The sequence below is a fragment of the Rhipicephalus microplus genome, chromosome 1 (assembly GCF_043290135.1).
Source record: "Rhipicephalus microplus isolate Deutch F79 chromosome 1, USDA_Rmic, whole genome shotgun sequence".
NCBI lineage: Eukaryota > Metazoa > Arthropoda > Arachnida > Ixodida > Ixodidae > Rhipicephalus > Rhipicephalus microplus.
Window position 1 is genome coordinate 92,824,486 of NC_134700.1, and position 17,899 is coordinate 92,842,384.

The 17,899-nt window shown below is 47.0% G+C and overlaps 1 protein-coding gene across 1 annotated transcript in view; it reads right to left on the reverse strand.

Moving 5' to 3' along the window:
* LOC142765506 (uncharacterized) overlaps nucleotides 1–17,899 on the reverse strand; it is a 253,761-nt gene that overhangs the window by 22,977 nt on the left and 212,885 nt on the right. Inside the window, exon 9 of the mRNA XM_075866606.1 lies at nucleotides 2,499–2,583. Within this exon, the coding sequence (XP_075722721.1) occupies nucleotides 2,521–2,583 (63 nt within the window). The 3' untranslated portion in view covers nucleotides 2,499–2,520. The remainder of the gene's footprint in view (nucleotides 1–2,498; nucleotides 2,584–17,899) is intronic.

The following is a 17,899-nucleotide window of genomic DNA, read 5'->3' on the forward strand; positions in this document are numbered from 1 at the left end:
CGAAGAGCTCCTCGAAGGTTTCCAAGACCAAAACGTCATTTAAGTCCAAAGAATTTGTCGCAATAATCAGGAAGTGCCCACCAAACACGTAATACTAACCTTTGGAACTTGTGAAATGCCCACCTCTCTTAAGGCTGGGTACTTAAAAATAAATGTCAGACCCTACATTCCCAACCCCAGACGCTGTTTCAAATGTCAGAGATTCGGACGCGCCTCGAACTCTTGCAGAGGCAAAGAAACATGCGCCAAATGCAGCGCAAACGACCACAAATCAGAAAACTGCTCATCCTCACCCCACCGTGTTAACTGTGACGGGGAACACCCAGCGTATTCCCGGTCATGCCCATGTTGGAAAAAAGAAAAAGAAGCGATCGCTCTGACCGTCAAAGAAAAAATATCATTCAGCGAAGCGCGAACACGGCTATCATACCTTTTTCACAGAAGTTACGCCGATGTGACGCAGTCGGGGGCAGCGTCACAAAGGCCTGGGGAGTCGACCGCTACCACACGCAGTGGTTCTATGGTGACTCAAACCGCCCCCGTAAAAGAAGCAGCGCCAGCTGCTCCTTGCACATCAAAAGGCCCGCAGACTCTGGTCTCCCTGGGCCCTAAACTCAATAGAGTGCCAAGGCCTGAGATCCGTTTCTCAGCGCCTCACTCTCGATCTTCCAGCGCCTCAGACAAGGCAATGGAGATCGACCACAAAACTCCGGTGTCATCGACACCGAAGGACAAGCGCTATCTCGAGCGTACCAAACAGGACAAGGACAAAGTCCCAGTAACCACAATAAGTAAGCGATAACCGTAATGGTTATCGTATTTCTCTCTATTTCTACTTCCTAAAATTGTCACCTATCATCTTTTATACCGATCAATTCCCAGAAGTATATTTACTTAACTTTATTCTGCCATGGCTTTTCTCGTACAATGGAACTGTAGAGGCCTAATTCATAACTTAGGTGACATAAAGGACATGATTAACAAATTCTCACCAGTAGCCTTTTGCCTCCAAGAGACAAATCTTGGTGCAAAACACAGCCACTTCCTAAAAAGCTTCAAAGTTGCCCAAAAGGACCGCGAACATTGCAACCGTCTTTCAGGAGGAGTAGCCATAGTGGTGCAGGGCAGCACTCCTACGCGAGATGTCCAAATAAACACATCTTTCGAGGCCGTAGCCGTCACCATCCTATCATACAAAACCATCACCATCTGCTCACTGTATATCCCACCTCACACCCTTTTCACCACCAAAAACCTAGAAAATCTAGTGGAACAGTTGCCAAAACCATTTATCTTAGTTGGGGATTTCAATGCTCATTCAACCCTTTGGGGTAGCGACAAAACTGACGCAAGAGGGCAAGCCGTGGAAGATTTCATTTTATCAAATGACATCTGCCTTCTTAATTCCGGTGCTTTTACCTACTTTTCACCAACCTCACGCACTTTTAGTTGCTTAGATCTCGCCATGTGTTCATCGTGTATTTTTAATGATTTTAAATGGGACGTCGTCAACACGTCTTATGGTAGTTATCATCAACCCGGCATCATAAAACTCATACCATCTTACCCAACTCTAACAAGCAGGCCACGCCGGTGGAAACTACAGCTCGCGAATCGGCAAGTTTTCACAGAAAACGCTAAGCTCGATGAAGTTTTCTCATCGGAGCTTTTTGTTGAGGAACTAAATGAAAAGTTCGTCAAAGTTTTAATCTTAGCAGCAGAAAAAGCAATACCGCAATCATCCGGCATCGCACGCAAGAATTTCAACCCTTGGTAGACAAACGAGTGTACTGATGCCAAAAAACTACAAAATAAGGCCTGGGGAATTCTACGAAGATACCCCACCTACGCCATCCTCATCAACTTCAAACAGGCAAAAGCCAGAGCCCGATTTATTCGAAGACAGGCAGAAAAGGATTCATGGCAAAAATACATATCATCAATTAACAGTTCAGTCACATCTAAACACATCTGAGACCAGGTGAGGAAGTTCAAGGGAGACTACTCCTCCTGCACAATACCACTGCTTACAAGTCCAGACACACAATCAACACTAGAAGACCAGGCCAACCTATTAGGAGAACACTTTTATAAAGTATCATGCTCAGCAAATTACACCAATTCATTCATGAAATATAAAGAAAATGCAGAAAGACAAAGATTGCCTACTAGCAGTACCTCAAATGAAAGTTATAACCTTCCGCTTACGCTACACAAATTGAACAGGGTACTTTCTGCCGGTAAAAAACGGCAACAGGGTCTGACCAGATACACTACGCAATGTTGGCACACCTATCCCAAGCATCCGCGAAGGCACTTCTCCAATTCTTCAAGAAAATATGGGACTCTGGCATAATGCCTGAAGATTGAAAAAAAGCCATAGTCATACCATTCCAAAAACCTGGTAAACCCCCAACAACCCCAAGTAGCTATAGACCCATTGCATTAACAAGTTGCCTTGCAAAAACTCACGAAAGCATCATAAATATTAGACTTACCTTCACTTTGGAATCGGAGCACCTAATAGACGCACACCAGTGCGGATACAAAAAGGACTGTTCCACCACTGATCACATTGTTAGGCTGGAACAAGAAATATGACAAGCATTTCTACACAAACAGTTCTGTCTCTCGGTCTTCTTTGACTTAGAGAAAGCATATGACACAACTTGGAGATACGGAATTCTCAGAGATCTAGCTAACTTAGGGATTCGCGGAAGAATGCTGAACTGCTTACACGATTTTTTATCGAATAGAACTTTTCAAGTACGGTTGGGTACGGTGCTGTCACGAATATTTGTCCAAGAAAATGGTGTACCACAGGGCTGCGTTTTGAGCACCACCCTGTTTATAGTGAAAATGAACTCCATCAACAGGGCTATACCCCGTACAGTCATGCACTCCATCTATGTTGATGATCTGCAAATTGCATGCCGAGCCTCCAGCCTATCATCCTGCGAAAGGCAACTCCAAATTACAATAAATTGGCTTGCAAAATTGGCCGACCAAAGGGTTTCCGCTTTTGAGCCCAAAAAACCACAGCTGTTCTCTTTACGCAAAAGAGAGAATTGTTCCCTGAACCCGCGCTCAAACTATACAACATCAACATGCCGGTAAAACAAGAACACAAATTTCTAGGAATCACATTTGACCGAAAACTAAACTTTCTGCCACACATAAATGCACTGAAAACTAAAGCAAACAGAGCACTCAATGTGCTCAAGGTACTCTCCCATAAACACTGGGGTTCCGATCGACTCTGCCTTATACGTATTTACCAATCTCTTGTACGCAGCATTTTAGACTACGGATGCATAGTCTACGACTCGGCGCAAAACTCGCACATCCGCCGTCTTGACCCTATACACAACCTCGGTCTCCGCCTGTCAAGTGGTGCTTACAGAACATCACCTGTGCAAAGTCTATACGTAGAATGCAATGAGCCCCCTCTATGTGATCGAAGAGCATTACTAACCTTGTCATATGTTTTAAGAATAAGGTCGTCACCTCAACACATCTGCTATGAAGTTGCCGAAAAATGTGATTAGCGCTCACACTACCTCAACAAACCAAACCTAATCAAACCACTTGTCCTACGTTTCGAGGAATACTGCCGCTTTTATACCATCCCTGATGGATCACTAGATGTCGCTATTAAACCACCAAGACTGCCTGCCGCCATGGTTTGACCTGTCACAGCTATGCGAATTTTCACTAAGCCGTTTCAACAAAAAAAGCACCCCACCAGAGCACATAATCCAAGAATTTTATGCACTTCAGCACGAATATAGGGATTATGAAGAATTTTACACAGATGGCTAAAAAAATGGAGGACCACGTGGGTATTGGGATTGTGACGACGAGAAGCGCAATTTCTGTGAATGTACCTCATAGTATTTCTATTTTTTCAGCTGAAGCTTATGCCTTGAGTGAAGCAGTTCGGAAAATCATCGCTCAAAAATACAACAAAGCAATCATATACACCGACTCACTAAGCACACTAAAAGCACTACATATAAAATCTGAATGTAAGCCTATAGTAGGCGACATTCTAAACATGGTATACTTAAACAGCCAGGCAACCTGCATCCGTTTCTGCTAGGTCCCAAGTCATGTTGAGATACCCGGAAACGAAAAAGCAGATAAGTATGCTTCCCAGGCAGCCCATAAAACAGTAACAAAAGTAAAAATTCCCCTTAAAGACATCCAGAGAACAATTCGACTGGCCCTACTAGCAAAACGGCAAAAGCAATGGGACACCTGCATGAACAATAAGCTCCACCTGGTGAAACCCACACTCGGGGAATGGAAGACCTGCCGTCACCAGCAACGGTTTATTGAAGTTGTATTATGCCGACTTCGCATTGGACACACACACTTGACACACAACTTCTTACTCGCAAAGGAAGAACAACCAACGTGTGAGAAATGCCAAGAAGCGTTAACACTTATGCACATACTAATCACACGTACTACCATTGAAACACAGAGACAAAAACATTTCAGCAAGCTATACACAAAACACGTACCTTTACACCCCGCTTTGTTCCTAGGAGATGACCCTCTAGTACCTCTGCCTGACTTGCTAAACTTTCTGAAAGAATGTAACCTGTTAAATAAGCTTTAAAATCTCATCTTTTCAGTGTCCATTCCTGTAAGTCTTGTGTCTGGCGCAGCATAGCCTAAGCTGCTTTTGCGCCATAAAAAACCAAATTAACCTAACCTAACTTATACATGGCGAGATAGTGCATAGATTGCTCGATGGCTTAAGGCCAACGAGAACTTTCTTTTTAACTACAGTTGTTGACGAAAGGTGAGTGCTTGGCTTTGCGCAGCACACCAAAACGTCTATTCTAACGTACGCGGGATCCCGTAAGCGCTGTGGCCAACGCTCGCGCAACTGAAAACTTAGATGCAGCAAATCAGTTGCCATCATTGTATACTCTCGATGCTAGACGCTTTGCGTGCTTTCTTGATATTATCGGCACACACTTCTTTCTTTCCTTGTAATTTCATCAGCTATCGTGTGTCCTGCTCGCCCTCTTAAGTGCCGAAAAAGGTAAACTCATACCGGTGCGATACTTATCCCTCCAAATAAGAGAATTCTTGGCTAAGTAAATCTGTAGCCAAGGAAAAGCTTTGTGAATTCGGCCCAAGGTTATCTCTTGAATCCAAACGCACGAGCCAGAGACTCAGCCCGCGTGACATACGATGATGATCACTACAACGGTTTGGTCATACAGATGAAGATGAAGTACATAGTCAGCGCTCACACTATTTTGCCACCTTCGCAAAAGAGGGCAGCAAGTTAGAAAGGGTTGCAACGCCGATTATATCGTTTCAAACGAGAGACGTGGGCGATCTTGGTGCCGCGGCGACGGCAATCAGGAGCCGCGTTGACAGGAGCAACGTGATAGTTGACTTCAGATGTTCGTTCTAGGACGGTGTATGGACCAAGATATTGGTGAATGAATTTTTCGCAGAGCCGAGGTGCACAATCAGGTGTCCACAAAAGGACTTCGTCGCCTGGGCGGAACAGAACAACTCGACGCTTTGCATCAATGTCAATTTTTCTCTTGTTCTGAATGGTACCAGTGTTGGCGCGGGCGATTTCACGGAAGCGGGCAACGCGAGCGGCGAACTCTTCCGGGAGAGATGAAGATGAAACAGAAGATGTAGAGAAAAAGTTGGTGTCCAGAACAAAAGCCGGTACACGGCCATACACGATAAAAAAAGGGCTGAAATTAGTCGTGTGTCGTATGGCAGTATTATATGCGAACGTGACGACAGGAAGTATAGTGTCCAAGTTTTTGTAATCCGGTTGCACGTACATAGAGATGGTGTCGGACAAAGTTCGGTGAAAACGCTCACTCAGAGCATTAGTTTCTGGGTGATAGGCTGATTTGGTCTTGTGGATGGTGTTAAAGGCCTGGAGGACTTCAGCAAGGACATGTGAAAAAAATGTCTTGCCACAGTCACTAAGAAGCACACGTGGTGCGCAATGTCGTAAAATATTGGCGCGAAGGAAAAAAATCAGCGACTTCAGAGGTATCACTTGACGGAAAAGCTGCCGTCTCCGCGTGGCGAATAAGGTGATTCATGGCAGTAACAATCCAACGGTGACCAACTGGTGTAAGCGGAAGAGGTCCTTATAAGTCTATGCCCACAAATTCAAAGGGAGTGGACGGGCATGGCAGTGGTTTCAATGGTCCCGCGGGAAGAGACGTGGTACGTTTTCGGTGCTGGCATGACGGGCAGGAAGCGACGTACTTGGCGACAGAAGTGGAGAGGCCAGGCCAAAAGCAACGATTTTTGAGGCGGTCGTAAGTCTTTTGGAACTCCAAGTAGCCAGCTGTCGCATAGTCAAGAAACGCTTGTAAAATTTCCAGACGAAGTGAGCAAGGAATGACGGGAACCCATTGGTTACCAAGAGGATGGTAAATTATCTGACGTAATGATATACGACGGATAGTAAATTACAAGAGGATAGTCAATTATATATGGTAAACTATCCGACGTATTGTTTTATCTTAAAGCTTGAAACGAACGAGTTGTCGTTTTAGGCGTCGGTTTGGAGCACGCGATGAGCCAGTGAGCCAATCGATGATTGTTTGGCAGTAGATATTGGCATGTTGGAGAGAGGGGAGATCTGTGGAGGAAAGAACGCCGCCGAGGCAACGAACCAATTTGATCTCCGCATCCGCAACGAAGCCGATCTTGCGCAGATAGCATAAGCCCTTCTGTTATGCTGACTCCATCTGTAGTTGACAACTTCCATAAAACAAAAGGCACACGCTCCATACTTCACTGTAATATTAGAAGCGTTTCAAAAAACAGCGATGCTCTTTGCTCCCTTCTAACCCAGCATTCATGTATGTACGATGTTATTGCGCTTACAAAAACCTGGTTGATGCCTGGCGAAAGCTATAACATTCCTAATAACTTGTTTATATCCCACCCTCGAGAAGCAAATAATAGGGGAGGAGGAGTAGGAATATATATTAGGAAGCCTCTCGCATATAAAAAATGTTCATTCTTACCTGCTGCTACTAGTTGTGAATCCTTATTTGTAGAAATTGATGATGTCATTTACGGTGCTGTATATAGACCCCCGCAGTCGCATCGCAAGTAGTTTCTTAAAAACCTTGAAAGTATTTTCTCTTACCTAAACGACAATCATAAGAATACAGTAGTTGTGAGCGATATGAACATCAATATCTTAGGTGACAACTGTGATGACTATCAAAACTTGCTAAATTCTTATGGCTTCAAAAATCTCATTTCATATCCCACTCGCATCACTTCAGACACCTGTGCATGCTTGGATCATGTCCTATGCAACTTCAAACCTGTCAGTTCCCTTTCAGGAACATACGACATTCCTGTAGCTGACCACTTGCCAATAGCATTCCTATATCGCCTCGGCAACAACCACATAACCAGCAATAATTTTCATGTCTATACTACACGGCTTGATTACGACAGGGTTTCGCAGCTGCTCTCTGCAGCCAATTTTGAGGACCTTAACGGTATGGATGTTAGCAAACATTGTCGGACCCTAGTCGAACGGATAAAGTCGATTATCAAGGACAGCTGTAAAAAATAAAGAAAACGTACCATACGCATCCGATATGTCCATGGATGACAGCTAACGTACTAAATGCTATAAAAACGCGAGATTTCTGGTACACCAAAATGAAACAAAACAGAGGGAACTCTTATTACAATAACCAGTTTAGAATATATAGAAACAAAGCAGTTGCAGCGATGCGTAAACAGAAGCGACTCTACTACAAGAAACAAGTAACTTCAACTTCCAATGACTGTGGCAAACTTTGGAAAGTTATTAACTCTATTATACAGCCAACTCCATCAAAAAGAGTCCTCCCTGAAATTCCGCAAATGCAGAATCTTGCAAATTAGTTCAACGAGCACTTCTGTTCTGTCGGTTCAAACCTGCATAGTGGCCTAAGTTCACCAAAAGAAGCTTCTTTACCTCCTTGGCATGGTCCGTCATTTGGTTACATCGACATAACTGAAGCAGAGGTTATGCAACTGCTAAAAATTTGAATTCAGGGAAGGCTAAAGGCATTGATGGCATACCTATTTCGGTCCTTACAAAAAATATAGAAATCCTAGCTCCAACCTTAGTATTACTTTTTAATAAAGCGTTGCATACGGGTATATATCCTGAAATTCTAAAAATAGCTAAAGTAACCCCAATTTATAAAACTGAAAACCAAAATGAACTCAACAATTACAGACCTATATCCATCTTAAGCTGCATTAATACGTTTTTCGAGAACTTATTAGCGATGCGAGTAAAAAATTTCCTGCATAAAAACGGTATTTTATCGCCGGACCACCTTGGCTTTCAGAAAACCAAATCAACTCTATCTGCAGTACTTTCCGTGACAGATGTAATTAACGAGGCCCTCAACAACAACAAATTTGCTATAGGTGTGTTTCTAGACATTGGAAAAACGTTTGATACAGTTCATCTTGAAATATTAAGCCAAAAGCTTGAGCGATACGGATTCAGAGGCCAGTCCCTCCAGTTTTTTAAAAGTTATCTAAATGGGCGATACCAAAGGGTAGTTATTGACGAGCATGTTTCCAGTTTAAGACCAGTAGATGCGGGAGTACCACAGGACTCCGTTCTCGGACCCATTCTTTTTACGTTATATATTAACGATTTAACCAATTGTCTTTCTAGGGTAAGTGCTGTAATGTACGCGGATGACACAGCGCTAGTTTTCACCACCCCGTCACTTCATACTGCGGCACATATTTTAAACGACGAACTTTTAAAAATCAGCGAGTGGTTCACAACAAACAGGCTTACTTTAAACACCAAATATATAGTTTTTAAATCCCCTTGCAAGCCTGTTGACTTCACTATGAGCAAGCTGAAGATCAATGATAAAAAAATAGAAAAAGTCGGTAGGATCTCATATTTAGGCGTAATGCTGGACGATGCGTTAAACTAGAAGCCCCATTTAGACACACTGGGGAAGAAACTTTCCTCTGTCTGTTTTACCCTGGCCAAGCTCGACAGCATTTTGAAACTGATATCTTGCGCACCATCTACTTCTCTCTGTTCCAATCTCAGATAACATATTGCATCGAGTGCTGGGGATTCACCTATCACACATACATCAAGCACATAATTTGCCTACAAAAGAGAGCCTTGAGAATAATAAACCATGTTCCCCCTCGTACACCCTCTCAGCCTCTATTTTCTAAAACCGCAATAATGCCTGTGCTTACGCTACGAGATTATCGTATAACTCTCTTGGTATATAAAATAATTTGTAACAACTTCCCCTTTCCCAGAACTATTTTCCAAACACCAGGTAAAAGTAGTCGCTCTGCCTCCGAAGGCAAATTTTTAATCCCTCTCTTTCATAACACATACGGACAACGCCGTCTCAAGTACGCCGGGGTTGAAGTTTGGAATGATCTCCCGTCATCCGTTTTACAATCAACCAGGGTAGATCAGGCGTTAAAAGACTTTTTCTTGCATCACACAACCAGCTTATCGAAGAACAAAAAGTAGGAAAATAACATCAACTTATAATACCTTGTACATGTTTTTCCTACTGCTGCTGTTTCGGGGACGACGATAAAAATTTGCAGCCTCTACCACTGACGATGTACTGCAGTCCTAACGTGTGGTCTTCTGTATGTGTGTTATTGCAATGAGAACTATATACAGCTGTCTTATTCATAGTTTTTGTATAAACCGAGCGTTTGTTTTTAGCACTGTAATTTATCTTGAATGTATCTTTCCTATTCATACACATGCTTGTTATGGACATTTTTTCGAACACCTGTATATACTACATTTCCTCCCAAACATGTGATTGTACATACATAGCCCCTGATTCATTTGTATTATGTTTTTAATGGATCTATTACTAGCCAATAGGCTAAGGATCCAGACATTCATCCATGTATTTGGTGAAAATGAAAAAGATACAATAAACAATCTTGAATCTTGAATCTTGAACTCTTTCGAACCGGGAGCCGTCCGTTTGGTCACTTTGGTGGGCAGTGACGAACAAATGGAAGGTGACATTTCGGCGCTTTGCGAGAGTGGGCATTGTGACAAAGCGTCGGCATCTTGGTGCTGTCGACCCCACCTATATGTGACGCTGTAGTCATACTCTTGCAATCGTAGTACCCAACGGCCAAGGTGTCCCGACAAATTTTTGAGACGATAACCAACACAGAGCATGATCGTCAATCACTATTGTGAAATGCCGGCCATATAAATAAAGGCGAAACTTTTGTACGGACCACACGATGGCACGAAATTCTTGCTCAGTGATGCTGTAATTTCGCTCAGCAGGTGAAAGAGTACGGCTCGCGTAGGCCGTGACTCTTTCTTCGAGAGCATGGTTTCGCTGGAGAAGGACAGCACCGATGAAAAGTCTACTTGCGTGAGTGTGTAGCACAGTAGGTGCTGCAGGGTCAAAAAGGCGAACACTGGCTATGATGTTAGGCATCGCTTGAGGGTGTGAAAAGCAGCTTCACAGTCATCCGACCAAACAAAGGGTGCGCTAGTGGTCAGAAGTTTGTGCAGAGGAGCCGCAATAGTAGCGAAATCACGTACAAAGCGGCGGAAATACGACGCCAAGCCAACGAAGCTGTGGAGGTCTTTGGGTGTGGCTGGTGTAGGAAAGTGCTTTAGCGCAGCAACCTTGTCGGGATCAGGCTCAACGCCATGTTTACTGACGACGTGACATAGTACCTTGTTCCTGTGACTGGCAAACCGACACTTTTTAGTGTTGAGGTGGAGGCCGGCCTTAGCTAAACACGTGAGGACTTCGTCTAGCCGTTCCCAGGTGCTGTGAGAAGCTGGACGAAAAGATGACAATGTCGTCCAGGTAGCAAAGGCAGGTCCTCCATTTTAATCCCCGCAGTACCGTGTCTATTATCCGTTCGAATGTGGCTTGGGCGTTGAATAAGCCACAAGGCATCACATTGAATTCAAAGAGCCTGTCTGGCGTAGCAAACGCAGTTTTCTCTTTATGAGACTCGTGCATCAGAATCTGCCAATAACCAGAGCGCATGTCAAGACTTGAAAAGCACTCGGCACCTTCTAAAGTATCTAGAGTGTCGTCAATGTGAGGCAATGGGTAGACCTCCTTACGAGTAATTTCGTTGAGTGACCTGTAATCAATGCAAAACCGTACCGAGCCATCCTGTTTTTTTACTAGTACGACAGGAGAAGACCATGCGCTAGTCGAAGGCCTGATGACGTTGCGCGTGAGCATGTCGTTGACTTGTTCTTCTAGAAGCTTGCGTTCAGAAGCCGACACCCTGTAAGGGCGGCGGCGAATGACACGGGATCCGTCGGTGTCAATACAATGAGTGGCCACTGTTGTTTGACCCAGACCATCGGAGAAAATGTGAAAGCAAGTTTTGTGCTTCATTATAAACGCTAGTAAGCATGAGTTTGCATTGGGTTGAGATGTTCAGACAAAGTGGCCTTGAGAGCAGGAGAGAAATTTTCGCTGGCATACACTTCGAAAATGACGAAGCAGATGAACCAGTGACGACACAAACCAGTGCTTCTTCGGTAATGCTGGCAACAGTGGTCCCCTCTGGCAGAAGTAGTGGTTCTGGCGTCGTATTGCAGGCGGTGATACTTGCCTAACCACGTGAGAACCGCACTAAACAAGATGTGATGGTGATTCCTCAAAAAATACAGCGCCGGCAAGGAACAACCACAGCGTCACCATCTAGAATGTCTCGTGACTTGATCATAAGGACACTTTTTTGTCCAGGAGGCTGAAGGAAATCCGCAGCTGTCACAAAGTTGGGTGACGAAAGGTCGGCAGCAGAAGAAAGTTCAGTGTCCGTAATACGAATGAGAGGCCGACCACATGAAATTACAGCAGACGCAGCTGACAAGAATTCCCAGCCTTAGATTATCTGATCAGCGCACGAAGACAACACAGCCAATTGTATGTGATGAAGGATTCCATCGATGAGAACACGAGCAGTACACAATTCGGTCGGGCGAATTGGACTGTCATTAGCGCCGCATAACATCGGACCGGCATAAGGAGTTCGCACTTTACGCAGATGAAAACGAAACTCACGATCAATTACCAAAATGGCAGCTCCAATAAGAGCGTCCACAAAAACATCTTCCACAAAAACAAGCAGTAAATTAGCTGGACAAGACGGAGGAGTTGTAACGCTCCGACAACAAGCAGTTTCCCCTCCAAAACTGCACCTTCTAGTTTTCCGAGTCCAGAAAGATCAGCGTTGGACGCAGGGGTGATGACGTACGCCGAAACGGTGACGCAGAACGGTGGTGAGATGAACGAGAAGGATGAGACACAGCTTGAGACCGTGGAGGAGAGGTGACCGACGGAAGGTGGACAGATATGGTGTGGGATCGTAATTATCGGGTCTGGAGGCAAAGTCTCTTTCGTAAGCTGGATAACCACGTCGTTCATCCTGCTGATGGCGACGGCGGAAACGGGATATGTGACTCCATATACCTCAGTAGATGCAGATGTGGTGCAGAGGACGCTATGTAGAATAGTGGGGTGGCCTTGGCACTTGCGTTGTCATCGCAGCCAAATGGTCGCATCCGACGTCCGCAGGCACGGTTGGAACTGGTGCAGGAGCCCGTGATGCAACTTCTGTGTTCGAAGGCGCTGGAAAGCGCAGAGGAGACGGGGAATGTGCAGCGCTTGTCATTGATGCCAGTTCGTGCCTGGTTATCTCACGCAGGTTGGGAGGAGGTCTTCGGACAGACGCAATGGTTGGATTGCCTGGAATAAGGCCGTGAAGTTCCTCTCTGACAATTGTGTGGATAAGGGCTCGCAAATAATGCTCTCCGGTAAAGCGAGAGTCGCAGGAGGCGTGTGGAAGGCACATGGAATGAAGCGTGTCCAGGCGTTGGCATATGGTGATGACGTTCCGGATGGTAGTTGGATTCTAGATAACGAGAGCATTGAAGGCCACAGAGTTGATACCTTTCAGTAGGTGTCGGATACAATCCGCATCCATGATGTCATTTTGTGCTCGGCGACAGAGAACCAGAACATCTTCAATGTAGGACGTATATCATTTGTCGTCTTTCTGGGTGCGGGTTGCGAGATTCTGTTTCGCTACCGCAGAGCATCCTGCAGATGTGCCAAATACCTGACGGAGATGCCCCGTGAAGGCCGACCAATCGGAGAAGTTTTTTGGAGGGGGAATTGGTTGTTGTCAGAATGTTACAATATATATATATATATATATATATATATATATATATATATATATATATATATATATATATATTTTATGCTGCTTCGTCGTCGTTCGCGTAGTTCTCTACATTGGCCCTCGGTGAATAGCGTAGCCGACCTGGCGACTTAAGGCGTAGTCACTATAGCGGGGTCGTAATACGGCTTCAGGCGACTCACATGCACAATTTCTCGGCCACGACGGCGTAAGTCATGAGACTGTGTCAATGGCTCAATCTCATAATTGACGGGTGACGTACGGGCGAGAATGCGGTAGGGCCCGTGGTATCGTGCCAGTAATTTCGACGAAAGGCCAGGAGTGCTCGGTGGAACCCAGAGCCAAACGAGAGCACCAGTCGTGAAAGTAGAGAGATGTCGGCCGGTGTCAAGCCGTACCTTCTGGTGGCCTTGGTCCTCGGTTGTCAGAGAACGGGCCAATCGTCTGCAAACTTCTGCGTACCTGGCAACATCAGAAATTGCAGTGTACTCAGAGGAGTCGGGCGTGTATGGGAGGATAGTGTCCAGTGCGCACGATGGTTCGCGTCCGTACAACAGAAAGAAAGGGGAGAATTCTGTTGTCGCGTGCGTAGCGGTGTTATACGCATACGTGACGAATGGAAGGACAGTGTCCCAATTAGTCTGGTATGAAGCTGTGTACACCGTCAACATATCACCGAGAGTGCGAATAAATCGTTCTGTGAGGCCATTCGTCTGCGGGTGATATGCTGTCGTCAGGCGATGAACCATGTCGCACTGAGCGAGCAACGCTTGAATGGCGTCAGACAAGAAAACACGCCCCCGGTCGCTCAAAAGTTCGCGGGGAGCACCATGGCGAAGAACAAAGTTGCGCAAGATGAAAAACGCAACTTCCCTCGTGGTTGCTGCGGGTAGTGCTGCTGTCTCCGCGTAACGCGTGAGGTGGTCCACGCCGACAATTATCCACCTATTTCCAGAAGACGACGTTGGAAGTGTCCGTATAAGTCGATACCGACGCGGTCAAACGGACGCGCTGGACAAGGCAGAGGCTGAAGTGTACCGGCAGGGCGTTGAGGCGGGACTTTACGTCGCTGGCATGCAGTACAAGCACGTACGTACTTGCGGACAAATGTGTACATGCCGCGCCAGTAGTACCGCTGACGTTGACGGTTGTACGTTTTGAGAGCGCCAGCGTGAGCGCTTTGCGGGTCGTTGTGGAAAGCAGTACAGATTTCCGAGCGCATGTGGTTGGGTATCACTAACAGCCACTTCCTACCTTCAGACGTGTAATTCCGCCGATAGAGTAGGTCGTCTCGAATAGCGAAATGTGTGGCTTGACGGCGGATGGTTCTTGACACTAAATTAGCTAACGGATCAGTCAAAAAGACGAGGAGTTTGGAAATCCACACATCTTTGCGTTGTTCCGATGCCATGTCTGTGAAGTCGATTGGTGTTATGACAGCTGAAGAAGGTGACGAGGAGGCTGGGTCAGTCGGTAGCGGCGAGCGGGATAGCGCATCAGCGTCGGAGTGCTTGCGGCCGGAACGGTATACAACACGAATGTCGTATTCCTGTAGGCGAAGCGCCCAACGACCAAGGCGCCCCGACGGGTCTTTGAGCGATGATAGCCAGCATAGAGCGTGGTGGTCCGTGACGACTTCGAAAGGGCGGCCATAAAGGTATGGGCGGAACTTCATCAAAGCCCAGACAATTGCGAGGCACTCTTTCTCCGTGACGGAATAATTACACTCGGCTTTCTTGAGGGTTCGACTCGCGTAAGCGACCACGTATTCTTGGTACCCTGGTTTTCGTTGAGCCAATACAGCACCAAGACCGACACCACTGGCGTCAGTGTATTCCTCCATAAGCGCATCAGGGTCAAAATGACGTAGTATTGGAGGTGATAATAATAACCGCCGAAGCGCGGTGAAGGATTCGTCGCACTCTTTTGACCAAGCAGAAATGCCTTTGGAAGTTGTCAACAGGTTGGTAAGCGGCGCGATGATGGAAGAGAAGTTGCGCACAAATCTACGAAAGTATGAGCACAGGCCGATAAAACTTCGAAGCGTCTTGATGGAATTGGGCTTCGGATAGTCGGCCACGGCACAGAGTTTCGCCGGATCCGGGAGAACACCCTCTTTGCAGACGACGTGACCCAGTATGGTGAGCTGACGTGCGGCAAAATGGCACTTCTTGATGTTAAGTTGAAGGCCAGCAGAGGTGAGACACGTGAAAATAGCACGAAGACGAACAAGGTGAGTGGAAAAGTCGCGAGAAAAAACGACGATATCGTCTAGGTAGCAAAGGCACGTGTTCCACTTGTAGCCACGAAGGATGGTGTCCATCATCCGTTCGAAGGTAGCTGGGGCGTTGCAGAGTCCAAACGGCATGACGTTAAACTCATACAGCCCATCAGGTGTTACAAATGCAGTCTTCGATCGGTCAGGATCAGCCATTGAAACTTGCCAATATCCTGAGCGTAAATCTAAGGAGGAGAAATATTCTGCCTCTTGCAAGCAATCGAGAGCGTCGTCGATGCGTGGCAACGGGTACACATCCTTCCGAGTTATCTTATTGAACCGGCGGTAGTCGACACAAAATCGGATAGGCCCATCCTTTTTGCGCACAAGTATCACAGGGGACGACCAGGGGCTCTGCGATGGCTGGATGACACCACGCTTGAGCATATCGTCGACTTGTTCGTTGATAATACGGCGCTTTTCCGCTGAAACTCGATATGGTCGTTGGCGTAAGGGAGCATGAGTACCGGTGTCAATGTGGTGCGTGATGTTCGCTGTGCGACCCAAAGATGGTTGAGCGCAATCGAAGACAGAACGGAACTCTCGAAGAAGGGACAAGAGTTCGCTTCTTTGTGCCGGTGATAGCTCAGCGGCAACAGAGGGCTGGAATGAGTCTGGCGCGGGCACTGTGGCCACAGGTGGCGTCATAGCATTGAGCTGGAGGTGAGGTGCGTGTTCGGTGAACTCTAGAGGGCGCAAGAGGTCAACGTCTTGTATGTTACCCAAACATTCTCCGCGAAGTAAGCTAACTGGCGACGATTGCGAGTTTGCGACGAGCATGGCGGTAGCACCGTATTCCACGGTGAGTACGGCAAAGGGCAGGTGTAGGCTACGGCGGCGGGTAAATACGTCAGACGGAGTGAACAAAACAGTTCCGGCAGGAGCGGCCGTACAGGTCAGGGCTAGAAGGGCGGATGTTCTCGGTGCTATTTCCGTGTCTGCAACAACGACAAGTTTGTAAGGTTCAGGAAGAGAATCCACAAAACAAGAGGTTGGCAGCGGTGTAAGGGCAACTTCTGCACGTGAGCAATCTAAGATGGCCCGATGACGCGAAAGAAAGTCCCATCCAAGAATGACTTCGTGGGAGCAGGATGCCAGCACAAAAAATTCAATGGCATAAAGTTCACCATGGATAATGACACGTGCAGTGCACACAGCTGTAGGTTCTATGCACTGCGAGTTGGCCGTGTGGAGCATCTGGCTCGAAAGAGGCGTCGTCACCTGTTTCAACTTGCGGCATAAGGGCTCACAGATTATGGAAACGGCGGCCCCTGTGTCGATAAGCGCTTGTGCGGCGGTCCCCTCAACATTGACGTCAATAACGTTTTGCGGCGAGAAAGATGGAGGCCTTAAGCAGTTCGAATTGTATGCAGCTGTTGCCTCCGGAGCTGCAGCGATCAGTTTCCCTCTTCCGTAGCAGGTCGGCGACGCATAGGTGACAGGGAGCGTCGTCGTGGCGATGGTGACCGATGGTTTGCGTAGGGCCGAGGACCGTCAGTGGTGTACCTCGATGGCGTCCTAGACAACGACGCCATTGGCCGACCCATGGCGTCGACTGGAGGGGGATCTTGGCGACAGTGGCGGGCGACGTGTCCAGCGATACCACAGGCGAAACAGATGGGCCTATTATCTGGCGTCCTCCAAGCGTCTGAGCGACGGTAAAATGGAGCTGAAGATCTCGCGTAGGGATACGGCGCCGCGATTCGGGTTGTAGGCACGACATAGGGTGGCGTGGCAGGTTGAGCATACGGCATACGCTGTTGCGTAGGCCGAGCAGCGACGGCGGCGTACGTGAGAGGCGTTGTGACTGGTGGTTGCTGATGCACCGGCGGAAGGGCTTCAGCGACTTGGGTCCGAATGACGTGTTGGAGGTCCGGTGCCAAAGCTTGCGTGGGCTCATGTGTCAGTGGCAGCGGTGACAGCTGGTGCACTACCTTTTCGCGGACGAAGTCCTTGATTGTAGAAAGCAGCGGCTGCTGGACGGTAGGATGGGCAGCTAGGTGCAAGCTTGCGAGCGTGTCTGGCGTCGTGAGGGCTTGACGAGCAATTGCGCGCTACCTACGCAATTCATCGAAGCTTTGACAGAGAGAAACGAGGACAGCAATGGTGGGGGGATTTCTCGCGAGCAACATCTGAAAGGCGCCGTCGTCAATGCCTTTCAATATGTGCCTGATTTTTTCTTCCTCAGGCATGATAGAGTTGATGCGGTTGCATAGATGCAACACATCTTCAATGTAGCCCGTGTAGGTCTCGCCTGGTTGCTGCGCACGGTGACGTAAACGGTGCTCGGCTTGAAGCTTGCGTGCCGCAGGTCGTCCAAAGACGTCCGTAATAGCCGTCTTGAATGCGGACCACGTAGTAATGTCA